This window comes from Suricata suricatta, chromosome 8 (genome assembly GCF_006229205.1).
Source record: "Suricata suricatta isolate VVHF042 chromosome 8, meerkat_22Aug2017_6uvM2_HiC, whole genome shotgun sequence".
NCBI lineage: Eukaryota > Metazoa > Chordata > Mammalia > Carnivora > Herpestidae > Suricata > Suricata suricatta.
The window spans coordinates 116,650,446-116,665,709 of NC_043707.1; the positions used below are offsets into that span (position 1 = coordinate 116,650,446).

The 15,264-nt window shown below is 49.4% G+C and overlaps 1 protein-coding gene across 1 annotated transcript in view; it reads left to right on the forward strand.

Moving 5' to 3' along the window:
• CSMD2 (CUB and Sushi multiple domains 2) overlaps positions 1 to 15,264 on the forward strand; it is a 590,124-nt gene that overhangs the window by 183,249 nt on the left and 391,611 nt on the right. Inside the window, exon 6 of the mRNA XM_029945853.1 lies at positions 12,103 to 12,297. Within this exon, the coding sequence (XP_029801713.1) occupies positions 12,103 to 12,297 (195 nt within the window). The remainder of the gene's footprint in view (positions 1 to 12,102; positions 12,298 to 15,264) is intronic.

Genomic DNA, 15,264 nt, shown 5'->3' on the forward strand with positions numbered 1-15,264 from the left:
GTGTGCTCTGCTAACTGTTAGAAATTAGCTGCTAACCTGTAGCTGGAGGGGCAGGCAAATTCAAACTCAGGTCTGTGGGAGGCTAGCGCCATTCTCAAAGCCACGATGCTCCGTGCCTGCCTGACCCTGACAGCCTGGCTGCCCACCTTGTAGCTCGAGGTCTGCGCCAGCGGCTGCTTGCACCATCTCCACAGCTAGATCTGCGCCCCAGCTCACTCCTGCCTCCCAGGCTGTGCGGGCACAGCACGGGCTTCAACACGGGAGCCAGGCGGCCTCTGTGGGTGTGGGGATGGTGACACAGGGCCAAGAGGTGCTTGGCTCGCCGAGGGAGACATCTGTCAGACACAGTTATTCACCCATGAAAGCTTTGCAGAAGTGGATCTTATTTTGTTATTTTTTAAAAGTTTGTTTATTTTTATGAGAGAGAGAGAGCAAGCATGAATGAGGGAGGGGCAGAGAGAGAAGGAGACAGAGTCCCAAGCAGGCTCAGCCCTGTCAGCACAGAGCCTTATGCGGGGTTTGAAAGGAAAATCCATGAGATCATGACCTGAGCTGAAATCAAGAGTTGGATGACGTTTAACCAATGGGCCACCCAGGCACCCAAGAGCTTTATTTTGATACATAAACATAGGTTGTTTATTTTGTGTGTGAGAGGATGTGTTGTGTCTGTTGTCATACATGTAAATGCAGGAGCTGCGTGCAGATGCATTCCGGGTTGGTCTATTTTTATATATGATTGTTTGAATATGACACAGAGAGGAAGAGAGTGTGCGTGTGTGTGTAAAGGAGGGCATTTGAGTGAATGGATTTGTGCATGTTGGAGGAGAAAGTTCATCAGTATGCCTGCATTACATGTAAGAGATTGTGGGGTCCCAGGAAGGAGCTTCTCCAGGGCAGAGACAGTTCTCACTCCTGTAGGGCCTAGGTGGGTGGTCCCCACCTGCACAGGGGCCTCCATAAAGCCTGTAGACTTGGGGCTCCAGAGATGAGCGAAATTGAACAGACAGGCAGAGGGAAGGCCTTTCCTATCCCACTGCTCCTGATTCTCAAGCTGCAAAATGTCCACTGGGCACTGTCTTCTGCCCTGCGGGGGGCACCTGTGGGCAACGGGGCCTTGAAGCAGATTTCTCAGCTGGCGAGATGGCCCCGTGCCTCCCTGCCCTTCTCCACCTCCACACTGACACACAGCAGCCGAGGAAGGAGGTGTGGAAGTCAGGCCGACTGGAGTGAGGTCCCAGCTCCCCCAGCTGCTGGTCTCGTGAATGTGAGCAGGTTACCCCCTGTGAGCTCAGTTTCCTGACCTGTAATGCGGGGATCGTGCCCACCTCACAGCATTGTTAGTGGATTAAATGAGATGGGATTGAATGTAAAGTTAGACCACAAAAGTGGTCAGAAAGCTCTGGGCCCGCTGACGGAGAGAGGAGGGCTCACAGGCTCACGTGGGGACTCAGACAGTGTTTCGACAGCATCCTGGGGTCACTGTATCCTCCATCCTCTGCAGAAAGTATGGAAAGTAGGGGATAACAGTGGTTAGACGCCTCCCTTCTCAGTCAAATTCTTCTTAGAAAGGGGAAGCCAAAGGGTCCAGAGCCTTTGGAATATTGTGCCTTCTTCCAGGGGGATGCACACTAAAGCATTTCTTGCCTTAAGAAGAGAGGTGGCTATGGGGAATGCTGGGGGTTCCCAGGCCCTGGACAGGGAGCCACATGCAGGAAAGGGGGGCCCTGGGCTTCCAGCAGGATATAGGGGACTAAGACCCAGCCCAGGGAGGGGGTTGCAAAGCTTAGGGGAGGTTCAAGGGGAAGCAAGGCCAACTATACAGCCTGGTGGAACAGCCCCAGGAAGGGAAGGATGATTCCCACTGGGGGCAGCCTCACCCAGGTTATGAGCCAGCCCAAGCCTCCCCGTCTTCAGGCTCCTTAGCCAAGATTGGTTCACGATTCATGACTTCCCTCCTGTGGCTGGGCAGAGCTGGGGGCCTGGCAGGGCTAGGTTCCAGCCGACTGGACCTGGGGTCATTCTGCCCTGGCCAAACAGAAGATGTACCCTGCTATAAAAGGCATCAGATGGAAGACAGATCTTATGCCTTTGACCTTTTATAGCATATGCTGTGTTCAACTGGATGTGAGGAGTTTAATGCTTTGGTAAGAACTGATCCCATTCCTATAAGCTACCGACCAATAGAGCCTGGGAAACCTGGGCCATCCCAGCTTCCAGAAGAACATAGGTTTGTCCCCCCCCCTTTACCAAAGGGGGATTATGTCTGTAAAAAAAAAATCATGTTAACCTGGAAGGTTCGAGGTAAATGTCAACTATCATTGCTATAGTCGTTTTATGATGGTGATGATTAATAACGTAAACACAGCAACTCTTCTTATCTTAGGCTCTAGCAATTCCCGAAATGTGTTCCATAGACCAGTTCAGAAGTTAAAAGGTGTTTCTGGGGGAAAACATAAAAGGGAGAGGAGAGTTTCTAAAGTTCAATTTCTGGAGATTCTGTTCAGGTAAGGTTAAACAGGTTTCTCTCCTGGATAAGAAAACCTCTTGGATAAACTCACAGTTTCTTGTACAGGAGGGAGTTTCTGCAGTATTTTTGCAAAATTACTTGGCCCACTGAATGCTTTTCTCATGGAATTTCTCAGTGTTGTATAGGACATACTTTGGGAAACCTTTCTCAGCTCCATTCGCAGTTAATCACATTTAGCCCCAAATTGCATATTTAGCTAGTCCAAGTGTAGCACTGACCATGTTTTGCAGTATTTCCCTTACAGAGCACCTCTGATTCTCCATGCATCTCTCTGTCCAGACAAGTGTCAGCATCCCTGTGCTCGGGTGCGGGCGGGGCAGGGAGGCCTGAGAGAGGAGTGGCGTGGCTTGGGGCCTTGGAGATCGACCGAGGCTGATCGTGGAGGGCCTTGTGCCGGCCTGAAGCTGCTCATCAGAGGGGCTGAGGCTTGCCACCGGCTCTTGAGGCAGAAGAAGGACATGTTGGTGCATAATAACACAGGCTGGAGCTTCCCTTGGGCGGTGGCTAGGGGGAAGAAGGGGGCCGCACAGCCCACTGTTCCCCTGTAATCCTGCTGCACCTCAAAATTATGCAGGCCCCACCCAGGAGGCTCGGAACTTCCCCATCCCGAGCCTCCTTTTTTTGTTCAGTGTTGCGTTCTCTAAAGGCAGGCTACCTCTCTCCTTTTCTTCTTCATTTTTCCAGAGAGATCCCTGGTGCCTTAAGAAGTTAAAGTCATTGATGTGGAGGTGACTCCCCCTCTGGGGCAGAGTTGCCAAAATTGGTAACATTAAAGTACAGGGTGACCAATCAAATTTGAATTTCAAATAACAAACACTTTTTAGTATAAATATATCCCACATGTTGCATAGGATATACTTATGTTGACAAAACTATTTGTTTTTCTGAAATTCAGATTTAACTGGGCATCCTTTGTTTTCACCTGCAGCTCTATTCTGGGGCGTAGGACGTAGCCTTTTCAGTACTGCTTCTAAAGCATGTCAGGTAAAAGTGAGGAGGTCCTGGGGTCCTGTGGTTACAAAGTGCCAAGGAGAGTTCCATACTGACAGCCCTCTGGGGCCTCTGCTGGTGGGAGAGTGGATGCCTGAACAGCCCCAGCTCATCGGGGTGGGGAGAGGGGGCCGACAAGGGCTTGGGTGTGGGTCAGGCACGCTGCAGGTCTGGCAGCGAGAGGAACTGTGTAGGGGCCCAGAGCACCAGCTCCTTGCTGGGAAAGCAGCCTTGAACCCGGGGAGATCAGGGTGACCCCCTGATGAAGGACACAGCACTGTGGTCAAATGGCTCGAGTTTTGACCCCAGCCCTGATCCCAACCAGCAGGGTGACACTGGGTCACAGGTAGCCCCTGTTCCTCACCCCCAGCCTTGGGGTTCCTCTGTCAGGGGAGGATGAAACAGAAGAGCCCAGATAAAGTGCTGAGCGGAGGAGTGCCCAGCTCATATTAAACATGCAAACGGTGACCATTACTATCATTACCATTAGCTGTACGCCTCTTTAGCTCTCTACATTTAGCTCTTTTTCCTATACTGGGGTTCATGAATGCCAGTCTAAAGAGTAGCATGAAAACTGGGGTGCCTGGGTGGCTCAGTCGGTTGAGCACCTGACTTCGGCTCAGGTCATGATCTCACCATTCTTGGGTTCGAGCCCCGCGTCGGGTTCTCTGCTGTCAGTGCAGAGCCTGCTTTTGATCCTTCGTCCACCCCCACCCCTCTCGCTTATTGTCTCTCTCTCAAAAATAAACATCAAAAAAAAAAAAAGTAGCAGAAGTAGAAGACTGATACTTCTGATTTTAATGGGAAAGAGTAGAGACTGAACATAGGCAAGCCCTTCCCTGCAGCCAGCACAGTGCCACCTGTTTCCAGGGCCAAACTGAAGGGGGAGAGGAAATGTGACTTTGGTCTCAGTCCTCAGGTGCTTACTGCCTGTGTTTGCCCGTCCCACTTCCCACCGCTCACCTCTATCTGGGACTCTCACCTGCTTGGTTCTCTCCTCCCAGACCCTTCCCATCCTTGATACCTAGAAAAAAAAATTGTACACCTGAACTAAGGACATAACCGAAAAAACACCAGTTCAGGACTGCCCAACTATGGCTCGTGGGCTGGCTGCCTGTTTTCTAAGTAAAGTTTTATTGGCACATGTGTTGTCTGTGGATGCTTTTGCACTACAGTGGATGAGTTGAATCATTGAGACAGAGACCATAAGGCAAGGCCAAAAATATTTGCTAGCTGGTCCTCCACAGAAAATAGTTTGCCAACCCTGCACTAGTTTAATGCATATATATATATATGCTAATATATAATGCATATTCTTATATTTATATGATATACATTATATATATGTACACATATAAAATTCATTCAACACATTCCAACAAGGCACACTCTTCCTACCAGGCATTAAGTCAAACACTAGATAAATAAAGAAGTCATTCCTGCCCCTCGGGGGAGTCCAGAGATGAAACAGACACCTAAACAAACAATTACAAGCAGGCTTAGCTCCTGCTTGGAAACCAGGGTGTTGTAAATGAATGGATGAATGAATTGCAATGTTGTATGACAAGTGCAGGAATTGAAGTGCAACTGAAATTCCAACGTAATTCCGTAAGTGGGATCCAAAATCCCCAATCATGTAAAATGCGGGACGTGAGATCACAAAATGATGAGATGACTGGGGGGAGGGGGAGCTCTGTAGTTAACGGGCTGGGAGTTCCAGAATTCTGGGAGCCGAACGCTGATGGCGTTATGCTTGGATTTACATTCTATCACAGTGTTTTCTCCTGGGATTTTACAGTTTCTACAAGACACAAAGGGTATCAAGGAGGGCTTCCCAGAGAAAGTGACGTTTAATGTGGCTTTGAAGGACGAGTGGGAATTTTCCAGATGGAAAATTTGAGAGACAAGCAAAATGTGCTTAGGGTGCCTGTGGTTTAGAGTAGCAATAGTGGAGGGGATAAGACTGGGGGACCAGGAGACAAAGCAGAAGCTGTCTGCAGGGGTCCCACCATGGAAGGATGGGGCTGCAGGGACCAAGCTTTGATTTATCCCGACAGCAACGGGAAAGCTCTCAAAGTTTTCTTTTTCTTTCCTTTTATGTATTTTTATTAATTTTACAAATCATTATTTATTCTTGTCTTAATCAAGCAAAAGAGCAGAGGGCCTGCATTCGCCATTCCTTGGTGGTAGGGAGGCACTTCTGGCACATGTGCCCACCGTGGGGTGTGAACAAGGCAGGGCCGCGGTGGGTTCACTGTTCTGGAATGCTCACCCCAGCACCAGTGGGGCCAGCGCCTGGGGGAGGGGCAGCCCCAGCAGCGAGGAGATGAGAGAGGCGTGCAGAAGTCCAGGGCGGGGATAATGAGCAACTACAAAGGAGAGGGAAGGCTGGGGCAGGTCTGATGTACGGAGCACAGTGACGTCCAGGAGAGAGGCCAGGCTTGCTGCCCCCAGAAGTCGAAGTCCAGCCACGAGAAAGGCCCCGGAGACTGAACAGTTCACAGATCAGAGAGAGGAACCCAGCAGCATTAGGGGAATAGCCGACGTGAATAGGTTACCACGAGTGGTTGTCCACCTCAGTTCCACTTCGCAGTCGCCTAGACGAGCCCAAGCGCTACCTCTGGTTCAGCAGGCGGGGGACAGGCATCAGCATCTCTACCAAGCCCACACATGACCCTGATGCTGAAGGGAGCAAAACTGCAAACAAGAGCCAAGAGAGCATGTTCACAGCGGAGAGCTTACGCCCGGCACGGGTCAGGGAGGGGCCTGGAGGGACAGGGCCCTGGGAACTCGCGGGTGGCGTACCCCATCCGAGGCCCCGGTGCCCTTGCCTTTGTTTGATTGACAGGCAGCAGGAAATGGACAGGACCAGGCTCTGGTTGAGGCCCAAGACATCCCCGAGGAGAACGAGGGTGAGTCCCCTCTGAGGATGTCTCAGGACACACCAGCCACGTGGACTCCGTGGAGCGGTCAGTGCAAGCACAGCCTGGTGCGTGTGTGAAGGGCTCAGCGGCCAGGCACTGCTGTGGAAACCCAGCCTTCCCCCCCAATGAGCCGTGTGGCCTCAAGTAAATGGCCCAGCCTCTCTGGTGATCATGCTCACCTCTATAGGGATGACAATAGCATCTCTCTCAATGGGTTGCTGGAAGGATTAAGTAAGATCATTAAGTCATTCAATAAGCTTTCTTCAAAGTATTATTATACATGAGGTGCAGTGTTCTAGGAATTGGGACACAGAACTGTCTTTATGGAGCTTACATAGTAGCAGGGTGAGACAAAGAATATTAAATGTATCATATGTGTAATATGTCAGATGGGAGGAGAGAAAGTGGAGACAGCAAATGTACACAATTCTCTGAGCATGGAAATCTATACAAAGCACATGGCACTGAGGATAGCACACAGTAAGTGTGCAATAAACTAAGTTTACAAGCACAAGGCCAAACAGCTAAAGGTAAGAGAGTTATAAATAATAGTTGAGATCAGGGGCGCCAAGGTGGCTCAGTCGATTAAGCATCTGACCTCAGCTCAGGCCATGATCTCATGGTGTGTGAGTTCGAGCCCCATATTGGGCTCTGTGCTGACAGCTCAGAGCCTGGACCCTGCTTCGGATTCTGTGTCTCCCTCTTTCTCTACCCACTCAGGCTTGTGCTCTCTCTCTCAGATAAACGTTAAAAAAAAAAAAAAAAAAAAAACCTAAAAAACTAAGATCATGTATGATGCAGAAGTAGGTACTCAGAAGATAATGGTTTTTATTCCTCCCTCCTCTGACTGTGCCCAATAGCCCTCACTCACATCCATGCATGCGCGTGTGCGCGTGCACACACACACACACACACACACACACACACACACACAGGAAACGCCATCTCCTCTTTCCATGTTGAGGGTTGTGGGAAATGGATTCCTTTTCTCTGAATCCTTTTTTCCCAGCCATCCTGCCACTTAGTATCAACCGTATGGCCATGGAGATGAAACAAGTGACTTGATGGAAGATAAGAAATCAAAACAGATGGAAGGTGCTTGTCCAGAGAGCATAAATGACTCTTCATTATAATATGGGAACTAAAGTCTCAAATTAAAAATAAAAGAAGGCACGGTGTAGCTTTTGCTGCACTCCAACCACAGAGGAGATTCATTGTCATACAATCACTGAGAATATTATGTTGATTGGCAAGAGCCAGGCTTTGTAGAAGGGACAGAATTCCCCACAGCTAATCTACAATGGAATTGTTCAATGTCAGGCACAGCTTTAATAATACTGTGCTGGGCTGTGTTGGATGTAAATATCCCACTCTTCATTTTGCAAGCAATCAAAGGGAAGTTTTATAGATGGGAGAGTGTGAACAGCTATAATATCTGTGCCAAAAAACACATGGACAAAATCAAAAAATCAAAGAACGCCTCACCTCGAAAGGCTTGCTTTGTGGCTTATCTCCGATCTCCTCTGTCTGTCCAGCAAGTTGTGCATCAGATACATTACAAAAGCCCACACTTTAAATGCTGCCCTTGACATTATTAAAAAATACAAGGTTAGTAAATCAGCCTGGAGGGAAAAAAAAAAACCCAGACTATTAAAACTGGACAGTCAGGTAATCACCCTTCATCTTGTTGTGGCACCTACAATGATGGAGGGGGGAAGGGAACTCTGGTTGATTAAGCACCCACTATGTGGCGGGTGCTTTGTCAAAAGTAGCATCACAGTCCATTATAAGAGTGCTGAACAATGGAACCAAAAAGACGGAGATTCACAACCTAGCTCTGCCATTTTCTAGCTGTGTGGCCTGGAGGAAGCTACCTAAACTCTCTGTCCCTCAATTTTTTCATCTATAAAATGAGGATAATAGGTATCCCACTGAATTGTTTTGAGGACTAAGTAAAATACATTTGTAGCCCAGGGCCTGAAACCTACCAGGAACTCAATAGTGGGTCTTATAGATTTGATTTTACTTATTGTGCACACAGCCCTGCTCTCAGTTGAATTGGGTCCCCCAAGAGATCTACTGAAGTCCTAAAAACCCAGTAGCTGTGAGTTTGACCTTATTTGGAAATAGGGTCTTTGCAGATGATGAAGTTGAATGAGCTCCTTGGGTGTGTCTCAATCCCATCCAATATATCAGTGTCCTTATAAAGAGGTGAAATTTGGACATAGAGAAACAATGCCAAGTGAAGATGGAGGATGGGGGTGAAACATCCATAAGCCAAAGAGTACCAAAGATTGCCAAAAGACCACCATAAGCTAGGAAGAGTCAAGAAAAATTCCCCATACAAGTCTCAGAAGGATGTGGTCCCGCCAACACTTTGATTTTGGACTTCGAAACCTGCATACTGTCAGACAATAAGAATGTTTTTCTTTAAGCCACCCAGTTTGTGGTACATTGTTACAGCCCTAGGAAACTAATTCAAAGCCCTCCCACGGGACAAAAAAATGATACTTATTTTCAGATGAAGAATTGAAGGCCCTAGGTGACAACTATGGCTCAAGATCCTGGGCTAGAGGTGGTTCAGCTGAGATTGGAATCCACACCTCTCTGAGCCCAACATCTGCCCTCCCGCCTCCTTCACGGTGTGGCCTCTCAGGAGTGGAGCTCAAGATACAAAAGGAGGTGGTGCTGGGAATGAACCCCCATTTATCACACCCAAGTCCCGGTGGAGGTGCCAGGTCAGCGTGGTCTGATTATGAACAGCTCATTAAGTAAAGAGCAGTGAGTGTTTGAGAGTGACTTTTTAAAAAGAATCGACTTTTATTTATGGTGACGTTCCAGTCATTAATTTCAAAGGAAGAAAGCCCAAAGCAGAAGCAGGTTCATTAAAAATTTGACATTAGTAATTTAATTAAATTGGGTTTTTGCATCTCGGTTGCAGAAAGTGAAACGTTAGTTCTACACCAGTTCTCAGCCCATTTCCCCTGGTTGGTTCCCTCCCCTCACCTTAGCTTGCTTTCTTCTCCAAATGTTTACCTGACCCACCCCCCAACCCCCGACACTCACAAACACACACACTCCGCCGCTGCAAGCCAGTAGCACCAGCTCATCTGGAGACGCCGAGGTGGCCTGCAGCTCGGGGTCACGGGAAACCCCGAGGTGGCCAGCAGCGCGGGATCACGGGAAATGTCAAGGAAGCCAGTGACGTGGAATCATGGGAAATGCTGAGGTGGCCCGCAGCGCGGGGTCACAGGAAATGCTGCGGAAGCCAGTAGAGTGGAATCATGGGAAATGCCGAGGTAGCCAGCAGCATGGGATCACGGGAAATGTTGAGGTAGCCAGCGGTGTGGAATCATGGAAAAAGCCAAGGAGGCCAGCTACAGGATCATGGGAAATGCCAGAGGCCAGTAGCATGGGATCATGGGAAAAGCCAAGGAATCCAGTAGTGTGGGATCATGGGAACACTAAAGAAGCCAGCAGCGTGAGATCATGGGAACTGCTAAGCTGGGCTGGTGGACAGTCCTTTCATCTGGGTCATCTCCCCTGGTAGAGATAGAGAATGGACACGGAGAGCTCTTGAGTCAAGATAACTCTCACAAAAACATAAGCCTCTTGAGGGCAGGGACCCCCTTTGTCTAGTTCACTGCTGTATTCCCAGCCCAGGAGACATGCAATAAGTTTTTGTGTGAAGGAATTATTACACGAATGAGTAACTCTTCCAAACAACCAATTAATGAACTATAGTTTTGTTCCTACGAGTGCTAGAGTATTGTGTTAGGCTCCCAGAGTGCACCCTGCTCTTGTGGCCCTGTGGCCTGATAGAATAATGTGTCTACCATTTTCTGAGCACCTACTATATGCTGGGTGCTGCATCAACCATGTGTCATTTATCATCTGTAACACCCTCAGCCACTAGATATTATTGTTCTCCTTGGTTGAGGAAACCAAGGCTTAGAGAGGTCACATGACTCAAGGCCACAGAGTAAGACAGACAGTGCCTGGTGTTGACCCAGATCATGGTGATTTCAGAGTCTGACATTTCTCTCTACACTATGCTTTCTCCTCCTGGAAGGGGAGGATAAGAAGAGAGAGGGACAGACTTCTTTTGGAGGGTTATAACATCAGTGCTGGTAGAGAGAGTCCTGGAAGACAGCAATGTGGTCAGGAAGAGGGTACAGCAAGGGCCTGGGACGCTGTCTAGAATCCAGACTGGCCACCTCCACTTCTTCATCTTACTCCTCATCCTTGCCACCCCTACCCTGGTGTTTCAGGCTGCCTGAGCTCCTAGGTTATCTCTGGCCTCAGGGCATTTGCATATTTCCTCTTCCTGGAACACTCTTTGACCTAGCTAATTCTTACTACTCTCTCAGGATCCAGCATAGATGTCACCTCTTCCAGGAAGCATCTCTGACTGCCCTGACGGGGTTTGGTTTCCTGCCTGGTCCCTTTCCCATCATCACATTTAAGATACCTTTAGTTATGCACACCTCCCATTAAGTGTGGACTAGGAGCTCAGACTCACATGTGTCATACTCACTATGTGCCAGGCTCTGTTCGAAGCACTTTCCAAATCCTTGCTCATTTAATTCTCATAAATACCCCATGAGGGAGGAAGGTGCCATTGTGGTCCCTGTCTTGCAAGTGAGGAGACTGAGGCACAGGGGGTTAAGAGACTTGCTCGGGAGCCCACTGGGAGCAAGCCATCAGGCTAGGATGTGAGCCCTAGATCTTGAGTCTACTCCCCACCACTCTGCTCCACGGCCTCTCAGTGACACCTCAGTAAATCATCGCCTGCTGATGGACATGTACTTGGACGGCCCTCTGGATGTGGCTGTGAGCCGCTATCCTTGCGCTGTGGGGACATCCTGGATTGGCAGGAGGTGTGACCTTCAGGGCACAGGCAGTTCTAACTCTGGGGAGAAAGGGAGAGGGCTGGGGGAGCTGAATCAGGTCAAACAAGCAACTCAGGCAGAGGAGCTGCACCCAGCCTCCCCCCTCAGACTGGCAGGTCGTGATGCTCTTGGACCCTCAGCAGTATCCTCTGGATAATGAGACTACACATGCAGCTGATTGTGATTGCTTAGGGTCCGGTAGCACGCTGTACATCATATTCTCCAGTTCCCCGTCTCCCCCTTTAAATGGCTCAGCCAGATCAGAGCTCAGGTTCTCGCCTTCCCACTCAACTGCCTGTTCCAGCATTAACCACCCCTTCAACTTTCCCAAACCCGCTGGGCCAAAGTACCCCTCTGGCGGCCAGGGCAGACGCACATGAAAGAAAGGACACTGGGTTTAATGAGCACCTACTCCATGCCATGCTCTGCGTCCGTTCCCTGGTGCTGAGGAGTGTGGAGTCTGAAATCAGGGCAAGCAAACCCAAGAGATTAAAGTGATTTCCCTGGGGCATCTCGAATGAGGGAACAAACGTAATCCACAGCCATGGCTGTGCCGGAGAAGAGGCAGGAAACCTGGATGGCTGGTTATAAACCGCCAGTGTGGCTTTTCCTAAATGCATGACCACTGACAGTGTGGAGGGACTAGGCAGCCTTGAGAGGGCCAGCCCAGCTGAGAAACGAGAGGGCCTGTCCGCCTGGGCGGCTGCTGCGAGGAAGCAGGTGTCGGGGCTCGAGCCCAGCTCACAGGCTGCGTGTCTCTCTCTCACAGTTCTCCCCAGTCACACGTGTGGGAACCCCGGGCGGCTGCCCAACGGCATCCAGCAGGGCTCAACCTTCAACCTCGGGGACAAGGTCCGCTACAGCTGCAACCCCGGCTTCTTCCTGGAGGGCCACGCCTTACTCACCTGTCACGCCGGCTCTGAGAACAGTGCCACGTGGGACTTCCCCCTGCCCTCCTGCAGAGGTAGGTGGCCCAGAGGGTCTGGGGGGCAGGCAGTGACTGGAGGGGAGGCAGGGCTTCCAGTGGGACCTGATCTTCCTGTGGGGAAGCTACACCATGCACTCCAGCAAGGCCTGGGGTCCCTGCTATGGGGAGCATGTGTCTGGGGGGCACTGAGGGTCCTCAGGGTCCCCAGCTATTCTAGAGGCTTCTCAGCCTCCCTTGACCTTCTGGCCCTCAGGTGTGCACTCCCTCAACCTCCTTCCCCTACATCAACAAACTTACTTTTTTAGCCAGTCTGCCCTCCTGTCTAGAAGAAACATCTTTAGTTTTCTGTTACAGAGAGTCTGTCCTGTGCATGGATCTCCCTCAGCTGCTTTTGTTCCTACTGACTCCACCCTGGCAATTAGTCTTCTCTTTCCTATAAATTCCCTATAAATTCAGCCTCTCTCCCTGTTTAATGGAGTCTTCTCAGCCTCTAAACATGCTCAAAATCTTACCCCGACATTCTCTCCAAACCCCACTACCTCCCTTTGGTGCTATATTGGCCTCGGCCTCCCTGCTATGATAGTCCAACTTATCCTGGTTTCCCTGGGATTTCCCCATTTTTAGCTCTGAAGGTCCCACATCCTGGAAATGCCCTAAGTCCAGAGCAAACTGGGACAGTGGGTGACCCTCTTCCCAGCCTATATTTTTAAATTATTTTTTAGCATTTATTTATTTTTGAGAGATAGAGAGAGTATGTGAGAGGGGGAGAGGCAAGGAGAGAAGGAGACACAGAATCTGAAGCAGGCTCCAGGCTCCGAGTTGTCAGCACAGAGCCCGACACAGGGCTCGAACCCACGAACCACAAGAGCATGACCTGAGCCAAAGTTGGACGCTTAACCGACTTAGCCACCCAGGTGCCCCTTTGCAGCCTATTGCTTATCACCCCTCCACTCTGTAATAACTGAGTTTATTTCTAAACTAATCTCCCATTCCTGTGATCTGATGATAAAAATAACATATGATCATTTTAAGGGATCTTATAAAATATGCAAAAGAGTAAAGAAGAAACAAAATTTACCAATTTTTATGGTGATTTTAGGTATTTCCTTTTCACCTTCTAACACACACTGCACTATGCATGTGTTATGAATGTGTGTATAATGGAGATTATCATGCATGTAGATTTTTTAAGCCACCTTTAACGGCTGTGACATTGCACTGTAGCGTTTCCCCGGGCCACCAGGAACACCTAGCATCTCAAAAGCTCCGTCCAGCCTGGTCTCTCCCCCCACCTCCTGTTTACTCCACTGCAGAATGGCCTTTGGCCCCAATATTCTGCTTCATGTCACCAAATCAGATGGGAATTGTTTTGGCCCTTATATTTCTTGACCTCTCAACAGCTTTCTGCACTATTGACCACTCTTTTCTTCTTGAAACTCTCGTCTTTAAATTGTATGGATCCCAGAACACTCAGATATAGGTCTGGGGGGATCATTTCAAGGAGTCGAGAAATGATTGGAACATGTAGCTCCCTTTGGGTTCAAGTTTTCCCTTTCTCTTAGAGGCAGGCTTTCTGTAATTACTATCCAAAGACAGCTTGAGGAGACAGGCTCTCCACTCCCGCCATATGGGTACACTCTTTTTACTGTCTACACCAGGGCTGGAAAATACTTGGCACATAGATATCCTCCCTTGCTTGCACTCCAATGGCAGACATGATTAATTGATCACAGCACCCTTTCTTGAGCCCACACACGGCTATGAATTCCTTCCCAACAGGCAAGCCACAGCCAGTCAGTGTGCGTTCCCATCTGCCTCCATGTTTGTTTACTCCCCGTTAGCCATGTTGGTCTGTCTTGGTGGAACCCAAGGGGACTAGAGTCTCCCTTCTCGCCTTCCTACGTCCTCCTCTTAGGTCCCCTTTCTAGCTTGGGATGTGCTTCTCATCCCATGATTGGTATCGGGAATGATCAAACCCATCGGGTGAGACTTTAGCCCCTCCACAGGGCAACCCTGGCCAGAAACTGCTGTCTCCACTCTTCTTAAAGCATCCCTGCCTGCCCCTTGCCCAGAGGGTGCCACCGTTGAACACTCTGACCTTCCAAGGAGGGCTGTCAAGAGTTGTGACATGATAATAGAATATGAAACCTGATAGTAAATGGAATCAAGTATTCTAGTTGTGAAACAAAACCCACAGTTCTCTTTCCTCCCACAACACTATAAATACCATGCTCTTTTAATCTGGAAACTAAAAACCAAAGGTAGCCCAAATGTCGGGCAGAGGGGCTGTCACCAGTCCTGTGCAGTATACTTTGCGTCAATATCTACTTCAATAAGGTGGAAATCCACCACCCTGCCCAGTGTCTTCGGGGATTCTCGTCAGCTTCAGCCCTCTCTGAACCTGGAACTCAACTGCCATGCCTCAACTCCCTGGGTTCTGCTCTGCTAACTTATGTCAGGAACTTGGCCTGTTCCTGTCCCAGAGGTAAAACAAAACAAAACAAAAAGCACAACCCACTGACAAAGGTGTTTGCATGCAGCACAGCCTTTACTGAACACAGGGAGTCTTAATCCCAGCAATGCAAATGGCTTAAAGTGAAAGTCTGAGCAATCATGAGCCTCCAAGCTTTTCGGCCCCTTCTCCCTGGAAGCTTGTCCCTGGCTTGTCTCAGCAGACTCAGGCTTCCCTGAGGGCAGACATTGCCCCTCTCATCTCGTTCCAGCCTCCTCCACTTGGTGCCTCTTAACTTTGGCCCCACTGTGGGACTTGTGTTGACTTGGGCACAAGAGCCCCATTGCCTCTTGGCTTCACCATCTCCTTATAGAAGCATCCCTTCCCAGCCACGCTATGTAGGTATCAGGTGGTATTGTCCTGAACAAAGAGAGCTTTCACCTGGAAGAAACTTGACTGGCTGTGAAAATACCTTCTTCCGTTAACCCACTAGTAAAAGATAAGTGATACGGGCCACCTCCTGGAGGCTTCCTTTGCTGGGTTAGCTCACT